This window comes from Nerophis ophidion, linkage group LG24 (assembly GCF_033978795.1).
Source record: "Nerophis ophidion isolate RoL-2023_Sa linkage group LG24, RoL_Noph_v1.0, whole genome shotgun sequence".
NCBI classification, from domain to species: domain Eukaryota; kingdom Metazoa; phylum Chordata; class Actinopteri; order Syngnathiformes; family Syngnathidae; genus Nerophis; species Nerophis ophidion.
This window is the reverse complement of record NC_084634.1, coordinates 29,167,654-29,183,009: the sequence shown is the minus strand read 5'-3', so window position 1 is coordinate 29,183,009 and position 15,356 is coordinate 29,167,654. Positions and strand designations below refer to the sequence as shown.

The following is a 15,356-nucleotide window of genomic DNA, read 5'->3' as shown; positions in this document are numbered from 1 at the left end:
GTCGAGCGGGGCTAAAAACAAAGCAGAAGGCTAATCCCCACAGAACACCACTTCCCTCCATCCTGAAGACGGATTTAAATGGAAAATGCGAGACTACTGGTCTGGGTAAGGAGTCAGTTAAATTAGAACACGTTTTTTTCTGCTTTGAGTGTTTCAGAGTTGGACATGTGTTTTACTGAGGTGGCTAACTATGATGCGTGCAGTTTATCAAAGCAACAAACAAACAATCGGAAAATCCCCGTTACTGAGGTGGCTAACCATGATGCGTGCAGTTTATCAAAGCAACAATCAAACAATCGGAAAATTCCTGTCGTATCAATTCCTGGATATGGTCGTAACTATACTAAATGCACTGGGCATAATAAACACAACATTATTAATATTGCTACTACGGATAATTTGATCAAAAACTCCCTAAAACAGCCCACTACCTATAATATAGTTTTTTTAAACATAAGATCATTGTCTCCCAAAACGTTATTAGTTAATGATATTATCAGAGACAACAATCTTAACGTCATCGGTCTCAGCGAAACCTGGCTTAAACCAAACGACTTTTTTGCGCTAAATGAGGCATGTCCTCCTAACTTTACACATGCGCATATTGCCCGTCCGCTTAAAAGGGGTGGGGGGGTCGCACTAATATACAACGAAAACTTTAACCTTAGTCCTAACATAAATAATAAATATAAATCGTTTGAGGTGCTTACTATGAAGTCTGTCACACCGCTGCCTCTACACCTGGCTGTTATCTACCGCCCCCCAGGGCCCTATTCGGACTTTATCAATGAATTCTCAGAGTTCGTTGCTGATCTAGTGACACACGCCGATAATATAATCATAATGGGGGACTTTAATATCCATATGAATACCCCATCGGACCCACCGTGCGTAGCGCTCCAGACTGTAATTGATAGCTGTGGTCTCACACAAATAATAAATGAACCCACGCATCGCAACGGTAATACGATAGACCTAGTGCTTGTCAGGGGTATCACCGTCTCCAAAGTTACGATACTCCCGTATACTAAAGTATTGTCCGATCATTACCTTATAAAATCCGAGGTTCAGACGCATGTTCGTCAAACTAATAATAATAATAACTGCTATAGCAGCCGCAACATTAATACGGCCACAACGACAACTCTTGCTGACCTACTGCCCTGGGTAATGGCACCATTCCCAAAGTATGTGGGCTCTATTGATAACCTCACTAACAACTTTAACGACACCCTGCGCGAAACCATTGATAACATAGCACAGCTAAAGTTAAAAAAGGCTCCAAAAAAGCGCACCCTGTGGTTTACAGAAGAAACTAGAGCTCAGAAATTATTATGTAGAAAGCTGGAACGCAAATGGCGCACGACTAAACTAGAGGTGCACCATCAAGCATGGAGTGATGGTTTAATAACTTATAAACGCATGCTTACCTTAGCTAAAGCTAAATATTACTCAAATCTCATCCACCGTAATAAAAACGATCCTAAATTTTTGTTTAGTACGGTAGCATCGCTAACCCAACAAGGGACTCCTTCCAATAGCTCAACCCACTCAGCTGATGACTTTATGCAATTCTTTAGTAAGAAAATTGAAGTCATTAGAAAGGAGATTAAAGACAATGCGTCCCAGCTACAACGGGGTTCTATTAACACTGATACGATGGTATATACGGCGGATACTGCCCTCCAAAATAGTTTCTCTCGTTTTGAGGAAATAACATTAGAGGAATTGTTACAACATGTAAATGGAATAAAACAGACAACATGCTTACTTGACCCTCTTCCTGGGAAACTGATCAAGGAGCTCTTTGTATTATTAGGTCCATCAGTGCTAAATATTATAAACTTATCACTCTCCTCGGGCACTGTTCCCCTAGCATTCAAAAAAGTGGTTATTCATCCTCTTCTTAAAAGACCTAACCTCGATCCTGACCTCATGGTAAACTACCGACCGGTGTCTCACCTTCCCTTTATTTCAAAAATCCTTGAAAAAATTGTTGCGGAGCAGTTAAATGAACACTTAGCGTCTAACAATCTATGTGAAACCTTTCAATCCGGTTTCAGGGCAAATCACTCCACGGAGACAGCCCTCGCAAAAATGACTAATGATCTATTGCTAACGATGGATTCTGATGCGTCATCTATGTTGCTGCTCCTCGATCTTAGCGCTGCTTTCGATACCGTCGATCATAATATTTTATTAGAACGTATCAAAACACGAATTGGTATGTCAGACTTAGCCCTGTCTTGGTTTAACTCTTATCTTACTGATAGGATGCAGTGTGTCTCCCATAACAATGTGACCTCGGACTACGTTAAGGTAACGTGTGGAGTTCCCCAGGGTTCGGTCCTTGGCCCTGCACTCTTCAGCATCTACATGCTGCCGCTAGGTGACATCATACGCAAATACGGTGTTAGCTTTCACTGTTATGCTGATGACACCCAACTCTACATGCCCCTAAAGCTGACCAACACGCCGGATTGTAGTCAGCTGGAGGCGTGTCTTAATGAAATTAAACAATGGATGTCCGCTAACTTTTTGCAACTCAACGCCAAAAAAACGGAAATGCTGATTATCGGTCCTGCTAGACACCGAACTCTATTTAATAATACAACTCTAACATTTGACAACCAAACAATTAAACAAGGCGACACGGTAAAGAATCTGGGTATTATCTTCGACCCAACTCCCTCCTTTGAGTCACACATTAAAAGCGTTACTAAAACGGCCTTCTTTCATCTCCGTAATATCGCTAAAATTCGCTCCATTCTGTCCACTAAAGACGCTGAGATCATTATCCATGCGTTTGTTACGTCTCGCCTCCACTACTGTAACATATTATTTTCGGGTCTCCCCATGTCTAGCATTAAAAGATTACAGTTGGTACAAAATGCGGCTGCAATACTTTTGACAAGAACAAGAAAGTTTGATCACATTACGCCTGTACTGGCTCACCTGCACTGGCTTCCTGTGCACTTAAGATGTGACTTTAAGGTTTTACTACTTACGTATAAAATACTACACGGTCTAGCTCCATCCTATCTTGCCGATTGTACTGTACCATATGTCCCGGCAAGAAATCTGCGTTCAAAGGACTCCGGCTTGTTAGTGATTCCCAAAGCCCAAAAAAAGTCTGCGGGCTATAGAGCGTTTTCCGTTCGGGCTCCAGTACTCTGGAATGCCCTCCCGGTAACAGTTCGAGATGCCACCTCAGTAGAAGCATTTAAGTCTCACCTTAAAACTCATTTGTATACTCTAGCCTTTAAATAGACTTTTTAGACCAGTTGATCTGCCGTTTCTTTTCTTTTTCTTCTATGTCCCATTCTCCCTTGTGGAAGGGGTCCGGTCCGATCCGGTGGCCATGTACTGCTTGCCTGTGTATCGGCTGGGGACATCTCTGCGCTGCTGATCTGCCTCCGCTTGGGATGGTTTCCTGCTGGCTCCGCTGTGAACGGGACTCTCGCGACTGTGTTGGATCCATTGTGGATTGAACTGTCACAGTATCATGTTAGACCCGCTCGACATCCATTGCTTTCCTCCTCTCTAAGGTTCTCATAGTCATTATTGTCACCGATGTCCCACTGGGTGTGAGTTTTCCTTGCCCTTATGTGGGCCTACCGAGGATGTCGTGGTGGTTTGTGCAGCCCTTTGAGACACTAGTGATTTAGGGCTATATAAGTAAACATTGATTGATTGATTGACTTCATTTTCAACTCCTGCCTCATCAATAACACATATCTACATTGGCAAGCTTTCAACTTCAGCGATGTCAAGCGACAACAGCAGGACTAAGCATTGGACATTTCGGCACTGCACATCAGGCTAACTGCTGTCAGCTATCAACAGCTGTCCACTAGAAATGGACAGGAACTATTTTGATGTACTTCATCTTTGACATCATAACAGAGCTTTGACTTGAGCGATGTAGAATGACAACGCAGACACACAATACTAACACGGACTTCTAACATCACATAACTATCGCAGCTGTGGGTGTCAAGTTGACAAAGGCTATGCGGAGCACACGCCAGTGGTTTCACACATAAAAGCCCAGGTGAGACTTAAAGGGTGTGACAAAGGAATTCCAGGTCGTGGCCGGGTTGTAGTGGCCGGAAGACGTTCAGAGCAGGGGCGCTCACACTTTTTCTGCAGGCGAGCTACTTTTCAATTGACCAAGTCGGGGAGATCTACCTCATTCCTATTTATAATTTATATTTATTTATTTATGAAAGAGACATTTTTGTTAACAAGTTAATGGTGTTTAATGATAATACAAGCATGTTTAACACACATAGGTTCCTTTCTTTCATGAAGACAAGAATATAAGTTGGTGTATTTGATTCTGATGACTTGCATTGATTGGAATTAGACAGTGGTGCTGATAACGTCCGCATTTTCAAATGGAGGAAAAAAAAAGTCCTCCTTTCTGTCCAATACCACATGAATGTGGTTGGATTTGGCATCTCATTTGTCCAACTTGCATACTCGTTTTTAAACACTTTGTTATGAGAGTAGCATATGTGTGTGGCCCTTTAATGTCTGGCAGCAGGTGAGTGACGTCTGAGTGTGCGGGTGGGCAAGCAAGTGAGAAAGCGGTCGCTGAGGGCGGGGGAGAAATATATTGGCATCAAACTCCGTAGCTTGCTAGCTTGTGCACGCTAGCTTTCTGAGACTCGTATTTTGTTAGCACAGGCAGGATGAAACAGGTCTTTTATGGTGAAGACAGGAACTGTGCAGTCGGTCTTTAGAGTTTTGACAGTAGGTACGGAGTCTCTAGAAATTTTCTCTGCGTCCGCCCTGTTAGTGATTTTTTTCTTAAATATGAGCTCGCAGCAGCCAGCTTCATCTCACAAGATCCTCGGGTGCCGAGAATGTCAAACAACTGACGAAAGTGAAGTCTTGGTATGATTGATGATTGCTCATTTTTATGTATATTTTTTAATGCCTGGCTTGAGATCGACTGACACACCCTCCGAGATCGACCAGTCGATCGCGATCGACGTAATGGGCACCCCTGGCTTAGAGGATCCTCCGAGCTACCGCTGAGGTAGTGTAATCTACAGTAGAACACGCTCAAGGCTACTATATTGGGTGAAACAAGTGTAGAGGTGTCAATAATGTACTATTTATTTAATAATAATAACAACCTTATATTGTTGAAATCCGTTTATTGCGGTCATGTCCAGTCCTAATTAACCAAGATAAACAAGAGAGGACTGAAGTCACTGTAGTGTTGACAGAGAGCGACAAACTACATTATAATATAAACGGACCATATTGAAACAAACCGTACCCCATTCTAAAAGCTTTCTGCCTTACAAAAATAAGTGAAATGGATGGAGTTGATCCACAAGAGATTTGAGTAAGCTACCATTGTCGAAGCAAAACATGTTTATATCTCATCACCGGAGCCAGTTTTTACACCGGTGAAGAATTCCAGAATGAGAGGTTTGTTAAGGTTAATTGTCCTCTGTTCAAATTGCGCATCATCAACAGCTTTTTAGTAATTTCCTAAGCAGGTTTCCCTTAAAAAAAAACAAGCAATTATTACTTTTAAATACTTTAAGGACTGTGCGACTTCCCCGGAATTAATATTAATTTATTTCTCTGCTTACCCTTGACTAAAAGTTAACAGAAAAACATACTCTTTTTTGCTAAAGTATGTTGTTTGTAGCCCACAGCTGACTTGGCTTACTCTAACAGCCTACTAAATGCCATAAAATAAAACATGCTTTGGTTCAAATTGAAAACGCAGTGAACACACAAATTTGTACCAGATGATGGCTTTAAAAGTGATGTTTGATCGTCTCACTATTCGACGTCTTTTTATCAGCTCACTAGCCTGCCGAGTTCCTTAGCTGTGCTTTCACGCTGGAAATGAGAAAAATCTCTCCAAATAGTTTTTTTTTTTGAAGCAATGACGACAACAATTGCAACACTTATTAATGCTGCACGGTCGTGCCATTATTTTTAACTTGTGAAAGAAAAGAAGAAAACCTTAGCACAGAGTCATGCTCTCAGTCATGTGAATACTCTACTTAGAGGCTCCCAATACCCACGATGCAGTGTGTTTACATCACACTTTCAAGTCCTATACCAGGACTGCACCATATTGTCAGACTAGAGATGATTGACAGCTTTTTTTTTAAGACAATGCTTTGGCAGGCCAGCTTTAGCCCACAGGCTACCTATCGAGAAACCCCTGTTTGAGTGGCAACAACTACTGCACTCATCTTTTAATCGCGGTATAGCGCCCTATGAAATCTTTTTTTTCTTCCAATTTTCCAATATTTGAGGATGTTTTGGAATAAAAAAAAGTTACGGCTTCCTTCATGTCTGTAAATTGAGCTTGCATTGGTGGTCTCTTATACAACAACACAAGCAGATGAGATGTGTTGCGGTTGTGCGTCTGCAGTCTCTGTTGGTGTTTCAAGTACCTGTTCCAACATTATTTAGTTCGGAACGGGGTGGTTGAGTGTTTCGGGTACAAAGAAGCGGTCCTGGATGTATGATTTCTCCAGACAAATGTTCCTTCTACTCATGATGATAGCAGTTCTGTCACATGTATGTGTGCTATTCTACTTTAAAAGGGGAACTACTTTTTGGGGAAGTTTGCCTGTCATTCACAATCCCTATGTACCACAAGAACACAAATGACTCTCTTTTTTATGCATTCTACGAAGTAAAATACAAGGTGGCTGGCTGTAGCTAATGGGAGTACACTATTCCGCTCATAAATTGTGACACTCGGGTCGCTTGATGGCGATAATTTAGCGATTTCATGAGATACAGAGGAAACGTGCAGGTGAAAGAGTATTTAATGACTCAACAACTAAAAAAAGGCGAGAGCAACTGGGAAGGGCTCGGAAAGCATAGAGGAAGCCACGAACGACAAAAAACTAAATTTAACAGGCTAAAAAGTCAATGAAAACAGAATGCTGGAAAACAGCAAAGACTTATGATTCTTAGGGATCAATGTCCCGAAGACAGCACTCGCACAACCTAAATAGTCTTGATTGATAACAGAAAACAGGTGCGGGGAATAGTGCTTGGAGGCAGGAGTCAAGTAGGGGAATTACAAAAACGGAAGTGCCACCAAAATAAAAGCACAGGACAGGAACTAAAGCACTAACTACAGGAAAAGACAAAAACTCAAAATAAGGCACAGGATTGACATTAAATCTTTCAAAAACCACCAACAATACTCCATTGACAAGTCCATCCATCCATCCATTTTCTACCGCTTATTCCCTTTGGGGTCGCGGGGGGCGCTGGTGCCTATCTCAGTTACAATCGGGCGGAAGGCGGGTACACCCTGGACAAGTCGCCACTTCATTGCAGGGCCAACACAGATAGACAGACAACATTCACACTCACATTCACACACTAGGGACCATTTAGTGTTGCCAATCAACCTATCCCCAGGTGCATGTCTTTGGAAGTGGGAGGAAGCCGGAGTACCCGGAGGGAACCCACGCATGCAAACTCCACACAGAAAGATCCCAAGCCCGGGATTGAACCCAGAACTACTCAGGACCTTCGTATTGTGAGGCACACGCACTAACCCCTCTCCCACCGTGAAGCCCCCATTGACAAGTCGTGACCTAAATATTAACCAAGTATTAGCGATATTGTTATAATAAGCATTAACGTAGACAAACTACTTTAGCGACGCCGTGATCACAGAGAGCTAGCTATCTTATTCTGCTATATCGACATATTTAGGTCTGTGAGCAGCTGCATCGCCTCTGAGCTGGTGAAAGTTAATTCTCGATTATAAATCGCTGCTACACAATAAAATCAGCTTCGAATAATGACTAATAAGGAAGCAACACCACAAAAAACAGTGGCACACAATAATAATGCCTGCTCAAAAGTTCTTCAAAGTCAAGCTCGCTGTGTCAGTTTAAAGTGAATGCACTTTACTCACTATGAGTCACGACCACGTTTTATCAACTGTCCTCCTAGCGATCCTTTCATCCACAGGCCAATGTTATCCATCCATCCATCCATTTTCTACCCCTTATTCCCTTTGGGGTCGCGGGGGGCTCTGGTGCCTATCTCAAATACAATCGGGTGGAAGGCGGTGTACACCCTGGACAAGTCGCCACCTCATTGCAAGGCCAACACAGACAACACTCACATTCACACATTAAGGCCAATGTTAGTGTTGCCAATCAACCTATCCCCAAGTGCATGTCTTTGGAAGTGGGAGGAAGCCGGAGTACCCGGAGGGAACCCACGCAGTCACGGGGAGAACATGCAAACTCCACACAGAAAGATCCTGAGCCCGGGAATGAACCCAGGACTACTCAGGACCTTCGTATTGTGAGGCAGACGCACTAACCCCTCCCCCACTGTGCTGCCCCCAGGCCAATATTAACCAACTCAAAATAAGTAAAAAATGGTGGTATAATATAACAATCCATAAAGTTTATTTGAAGCGATATAGCATCTATTGCGACTGACAGGTGTCTGGTTGGTGTCTGACGTCACTCCATTACAGCGCGTTTGCGTGTCATTAACATCTTGCATAAATGAGCTTCATCTCCTACTGTGTCTTGACTACAAACTGGACGATCGAGTATTATTCTTGCTCACTGAGTCTCTTTATTTATCTAATACACACTACACACACATAGGTAGCACAACATGGAGTATGGCTTCTGGTCCGGCACTCAAATACATCTGTGTGCAACATAAACGCAAATAATGGTCTTTACAAGAAGATTGCATAACAGCATTTCACCTTGCACTCCACTGAGTTTTTTTAAGACTTTTAAAAAAAAGTACCAATAACTACCAGTTTCGATAAAGAATATTGATAAGGGTATCGTAACAATTAAATGCTAACCATATGCCTGTACATCCCTAGTGCAACCTGATGCTTAGTGTTTCATAAAAGCTGGATCTGTTTAGCACACAGCTTCTAACACCTGTAGCTCATCCTTATATTCAGGCTCAAAAATATAAGGTTCTGGATAGTCATTTGTCCCAAAGTAGTCTTTGCTGTCTCTCATGAAGTCTGCCATGGTTAGTAGTGTTTTTGCGGTTGAAGGGACAAGCGAACATTGTAATGCGCCGCCGTATGCTTCAAATGAGCAAAATATGTCAATATTACAAGTTATTATGAATGTGCCTGGTACTACATTACATACAGTGGGGCAAAAAAGTATTTAGTCAACCACCGATTGTGCAAGTTCTCCCACTTAAAATGATGACAGAGGTCAGTAATTTACATCATAGGTACACTTCAACTGTGAGAGACAGAAAGTGAAAAAAAAAACTCCAGGAATTCACATTGTAGGAATTTTAAAGAATTTATTTGTAAATTATGGTGGAAAATAAGTATTTGGTCAACCATTCAAAGCTCTCACTGATGGAAGGAGGTTTTGGTTAAAAATCTCACAATACATGGCCCCATTCATTCTTTCCTTAACACGGATCAATCGTCCTGTCCCCTTAGCAGAAAAACAGTCCCAAAGCATGATGTTTCCACCCCCATGCTTCACAGTAGGTCTGGTGTTCTTGGGATGCAACCCAGTATTCTTCTTCCTCCAACACGACGAGTTGAGTTTATACCAAAATGTTCTATTTTGGTTTCATCTGACCACAAAACATTCTACCAATCCTCTGCTGTATCATCCATGTATCCATTTTGGTATAAATTCAACTCGTTGTGTTTGGAGGAAGAAGAATACTGAGTTGCATCCCAAGAACACCATACCTACTGTGAAGCATGGGGGTGGAAATATCATGCTTTGGGGCTGTTTTTCTGCTAAGGGGACAGGACGATTTATCCGTGTTAAGGAAAGAATGAATGGGGCCATGTATCGTTACATTTTGAGCCAAAACTTCCTTCCATCAGTGAGAGCTTTGAATGGTTGACCAAATACTTATTTTCCACCATAATTTACAAATAAATTCTTTAAAATTCCTACAATGTGAATTCCTGGATTTTTCTTTCACATTCTGTCTTTCACAGTTGAAGTGTACCTATGATGAAAATTACAGACCTCTGTCATCATTTTAAGTGGAAGAACTTGCACAATCGGTGGCTGACTAAATACTTTTTTGCCCCACTGTATATACTCACAGTGTATGTATAATAAAACATTGATGGAGGTTTTTTAGAGCGCTTTATATGCAGGATAAAGCGACCTCTGTTAGCTGACTTTTGCTAGAGTTTATTTACCAGTTACAATGCATTAAAAAAAGAACTTACTGTATGTGTTCTTGTCGTAGGCATTGTGAATGATATGCAAAATTCCAATAGATGCCCTTTTCTAATTGAACAATTCTGTATTAATGTCCACGTGTAAATCACAGATCCATACATTTTTATGCAAACGACATAGAAAAGTTGTTTCATAGCCATGACCGGGCATCTTAAAGATCAGAAGCCAAAGTAGTGGCAAGCGGGTTGCACAGACTCTACATAAAAATGTGACCTTTTATGCTTATCGCTCTTCATCATTACATCCATCACTCAATACACTCAACTGCACCTCTGAAAGCACTTGTGCTCAAAACACCTGTGAGTAAGTCCAACCAAAGACCTGTGACTCACGCAGAGCCAAGTGAAGGGGAGGAAGAAGAGCTCAGTGATCGCCATAGTGAATAGGAGGCATGGCGAGCGTGAGCATTAACTTGAAGGGTGAAAGTCGGCAAGAAGGACAAGAATGCAGAGCGGCACAAATTGCTACGCTTGCAAGGCGACTGTGAGGAGGGAGGCTTGCCAAAACCAGATCAAAGGCACCACACTCGTGTAGTTCCAGTGATTTTCAGTCTTATAAATCCACAGCATGTGGGCAACTGCACACATCCAGTACACACAATCTGCTGCCTACTGGGCCGGGGCACAACCAAGAACATGTCAATAACACCCAGTGCAGTGGGAGGCTACCATGTGCGAAAAGGCTACGTGTGCGTTATATTTACCACTGCTCTTTCATCATCAAAAAAATAATGTTAACATAATTTTCGCCAAAAGGCACTGAATGCACATCGGCGATTGACAGAAGGCATGTTTAATACACAATTGGCTCAAGAGCAAGCCTCTTCATTCATGTGTGTGCAAGTGTTGTTGCTAAGTAACGACGTGGCACCATGGGGTACACAATTAAGACCTCACACAATGTGCCCTGACAGCAATTAAAACACCCATTAAAAGATAGGCAAAGGAAGAAAAAGCAACAGCAAGATAAGCAGCAATGACAGAAAGAAAAAAGATAACACAGAAAAGGAGAAGCAGAGAATAGGATGTCTTTCATATCAGTTCTAAACAGGAAATAAAAAAAGGGCAGCATGTTCATTATGTCTTAAAAAGTTTTTCAGGCTGGTAAATTGTATTTTATATTCCACATCTCTGTCAAAGTAGGAATAAATCATGAGGAATAGAAAGCCCTTACGGTCTTGCTGTGATTAAAACCAGACAAAATCTTTCTGAGGCTGAGTGGGAGGAACACTTTTAGCAGTCGCCGGGGAAAAGAATATGGCTTAATTGGCACACTTCCATAGGAAGGGGATTCATATGGCCCTATTGGTTACGGTTTACCTGACATATAAAACGTGACAAATTTGGGGGTTGCGCTATCCACTTTAGCCGCCAGATGGCAGTAGGGTGTTTAATATCTTAAAATGTGTTCTGTGGCCGTTACAAATTTGCCCACAGCTTCAGTTGCTATGTAGAGCAGTGTGGAGGTTAATTTGTGTCTTTATTACAAAAGCTTGTTTTGACACAGAATTTATGTAACTGAATTTTTGGCGCTTGAATTTTGTGAAACAGATTTTTTTTTACATCAAATTATGCTGACAATTTAATTGACAAAAAAAAAAGGTTCACAAAATGTGTGTGTAAAAATTCAGTGTAAAAAAATTCAGTGGAGAGATTGCCAATTTAATAAATGAGGCTAGGAAGTACCTGTAAGCAATCAGCACCAAAACACTGATGTTTCATTGAGAATATAGAACAATACACACTGCGCTCAAAAATATGTCAAAATGTTTTATTACGACTTTGGTCAGCTAAAAAGTCGCACCGTTTTATTATGATGTGTGTATAAGGACCGCAAACTGGCACATATTAGGAGAAATAGCAGCCGTTTTGTTTCGCAATATTATGTAAGACCAACTTTTCCTACCTATCGGTACCTGCTGATATGTATTTGGGATCTGCATAAGTTCTAAAAATGAGCGTGCGTCCACCATTGTAGTCCGCGCCGTAGTCAATAAGCTCCTTTTTTTTCTCTATCCACTTGGTGTGGGGCATTTACCCTCTGTGCTCGCCATTTCTAATATAAACAAGCGTAAAGTTCTAACTTATATCTGTCTGTAAACTCGCTATGGAAGTGCTAAAAACTACAACAGAAATGGCGAGAAGATGCTGTCGAAGTGGAGGCACGTAAATGAGACTGCATCCAAGAACGAAGGTCAGAAAGTGACTTAAAGATGGTCTGTAAAACATAACCTTTGCAACATTTTGACCAAAGAACCATCATTACATGTAATGTAGACCACAAGGAAGTGTTTTAAATGTAGAACAAAAAAAATCACAGTATGGCCCTTTTAAGGCGACAATTACTTAAAATCAAATATTTGACTTCTGAGTTGAGATGTCCGATAATATCGGACGATAAATGCTTTAAAATGTGATATCGGAAATTATCGGTATCGGTTTCATAAAGTTCAATTCATGACTTTTTAAAACGCCGCTGTAGGGAGTGGTACACGAACGCAGGGAGAAGTACAGAGCGCCAATAAACCCTAAAGGCACACTGCCTTTGTGTGCCGGCCCAATCACATAATATCTACAGCTTGTCACACACACAACTGAATGCAAGGCATACTTGTTTAACAGCCATACAGGTCACACTGAGAGTGGCCTAATAAACAACTTTACACTGTTACATAAAGCGCCACACTGTGAACCCACACCAAACACATTTCAGGAGAACTTCTAAATAAATAAATAAATAAATGGGCTGTACTTGTATAGCGCTTTTCTACCTTCAAGGTACTCAAAGCACTTTGACATTACTTCCACATTTACCCATTCACACACTGACGTAGGGAGCTGCCATGCAAGGCGCCAACCAGCACCCATCAGGAGCAAGGGTGAAGTGTCTTGCTCAGGACACAACGGACGTGACCAAGTTGGTACTAGGTGGGATTTGAACCAGGGACCCTCGGGTTGCGCACGGCCACTCTCCCACTGCGCCACGCCATCCCTTCTGCACCGTAACACAACATAAACAAAACAGAACAAATACCCAGAACTCCTTGCAGCACTTAATCTTGCGAGATGCTACAATATACACCCCTCGCTACCCCCTACATTCCCCAACCTCAACCCCACCCCCCCAACCTCCTCATGCTGTCTCACGGAGAGCATGTCCCAAATTATAAGCTTCTGTTTTGAGGCATGTTAAAAAAAAATGCACTTTGTGACTTCAATAATAAATATAGAAGTGCCATGTTGGCATTTTTTCCCATAACTTGAGTTTATTTATTTTGGAAAACCTTGTTATATTGTTTAATGCATCCAACGAGGCATCACAACAAAATTAGACATAATAATGTGTAAATTCCACGACTGTGTATACCGGTATTGGTTGATATCGGAATCGGTAATTAAGAGTTGATCAATATCGGAATATGGGATATCGGCAAAAAAGATAGTAACGGACGTCTCTACTTCTGAGTTTTGGAGGGAAAATATTGCATAGTTTTTGTTTATGCCATACAAAAAAAGGCTTTACTTTGACAAAAAGATTATTAAACATACAAAAACATTTAAAAAAAATACAACTTAATCTCGGTGGATAGATTTGAAGTTGATCTACAACTTTAAGCAATAGTAAAAAAAAGTAAAAAAAAAAAAATGATGTATGGTGGTACATTGCATAGTGTGTTTTTGCCATTGAAAAAAGGTGTTTCCTTTGACAAAAACAGCATAAAACATAAAAAATAGAAATAGAAAAGTTTATATCAATGGATAGATCTGAAGTTGACCTAGATTGAAATTAAAAAAACAAAAACGAAAAACAAAAAATATATATATGTATATATATATATATATATATATATATATATATATATATATTATATTTTTTTTTTAACTTTTTTTTTTTAACTTATAACTTACTTATAAAACTTTAATGACTGAGACCCTTTTGGGTTCTTTGACCTATAACGTTCATAACATTGAAGGATTCCCTGAGAGTTATTATGATATTAATCTGGTGCGTCCTATGGTCCGAAAAATACCCAAATCAAGTTGGGTAGTTAACTTATGTTTAAAGTCAACGGAAAATGCAGTAAAAGTAAAATGTCCCAAATCATGCCTTGTTTTCCTTTCATACAGTAGATGTGGCTTAAGAGGTGCTCACCTGTAGGAGGTGTTGTCAGAACAGGGATTGTGTACCCGAACGACCAAAAAGACATGTTGGAAGTGTGAACGGATGTTTTTGGGGGTGAAGGGGAGCGCTCCTGGCTCCTGGAACACAATGGTGACGATGTCATTCCCAATGTGGCGCTTCCGCAGGAGCTGGAAGTAGCCCAGAACGAGAGAAGAAAGCAGGCTTAGCTACAATCCTTTTTGACATTTGCATGAAGAAAATAAATTTGACAGACACCAAGTTAGCAATGCAGCTGAAAGCGCCGAGGCCGTACTCACTTGTTGTTTGTTGTTGGGCGTGTAGGGAAGCATGGTTGAAACGTGGAACATTAGCTCATAATCCTTATGTGTGGTATACAGGGAGTGAGTTCCAGTTGAGTCAGCTGCAGGAAACACAATTGACTGTGAAATTGCCTATCCCAACAGTCAATTAGACCCACATCCGAGCTATTAAACAAGTAGGTCCATTAAAAAAAGAACTTTTGAAACTTTGTGAAATAAGATTTCCTGTGAGACCGTTTATCGTTTTAATGACAACAGAATCAATGGTGACGAACTGTTGGTTCTCAGAGGATGCAAATAGTGATGGAGCTGTTCTTCTAATAGGCCTCCCTATTATCATGTCTCTGTGGTGCTCTCCGCACCCTGTATGAATGGATCACTTATTCATCCAGGTAGCAACGTGCCAGATGTGAACAACACCAATTATTGATGACATGCGTATTTTTAGAAGCCAAATGGTGCCCAAGAAGAGTCTCTCCACGTACCCCTACACCTCCAGTGTCTGGCGGTTGCGCATTTGCTGGCACTTGGTACTGTACTTTTGTCATAAGTGTACTAAATTGTTTAGATTGTTTGAGCTGCCAGGACCACTTCTGTTGAGTCTTACACTTCATACTGTGAACACTGGCTCACCAACATAATTTATATATTTTCATTGTTTACCCTAATTACTCCT

General features: G+C 41.1%; 1 protein-coding gene across 7 annotated transcripts in view; it reads right to left on the bottom strand.

The window, feature by feature from the left end:
• sipa1l1 (signal-induced proliferation-associated 1 like 1) overlaps nt 1-15,356 on the bottom strand; it is a 240,448-nt gene that overhangs the window by 78,532 nt on the left and 146,560 nt on the right. For all 7 annotated transcript variants that reach the window (XM_061886483.1, XM_061886479.1, XM_061886480.1 and 4 more), the window contains exons 8-9: nt 14,678-14,781; nt 14,391-14,548 (exon numbers count right to left, since the gene is read on the bottom strand). In XM_061886483.1, coding sequence (XP_061742467.1) covers nt 14,391-14,548; nt 14,678-14,781 — 262 coding nt within the window. The remainder of the gene's footprint in view (nt 1-14,390; nt 14,549-14,677; nt 14,782-15,356) is intronic.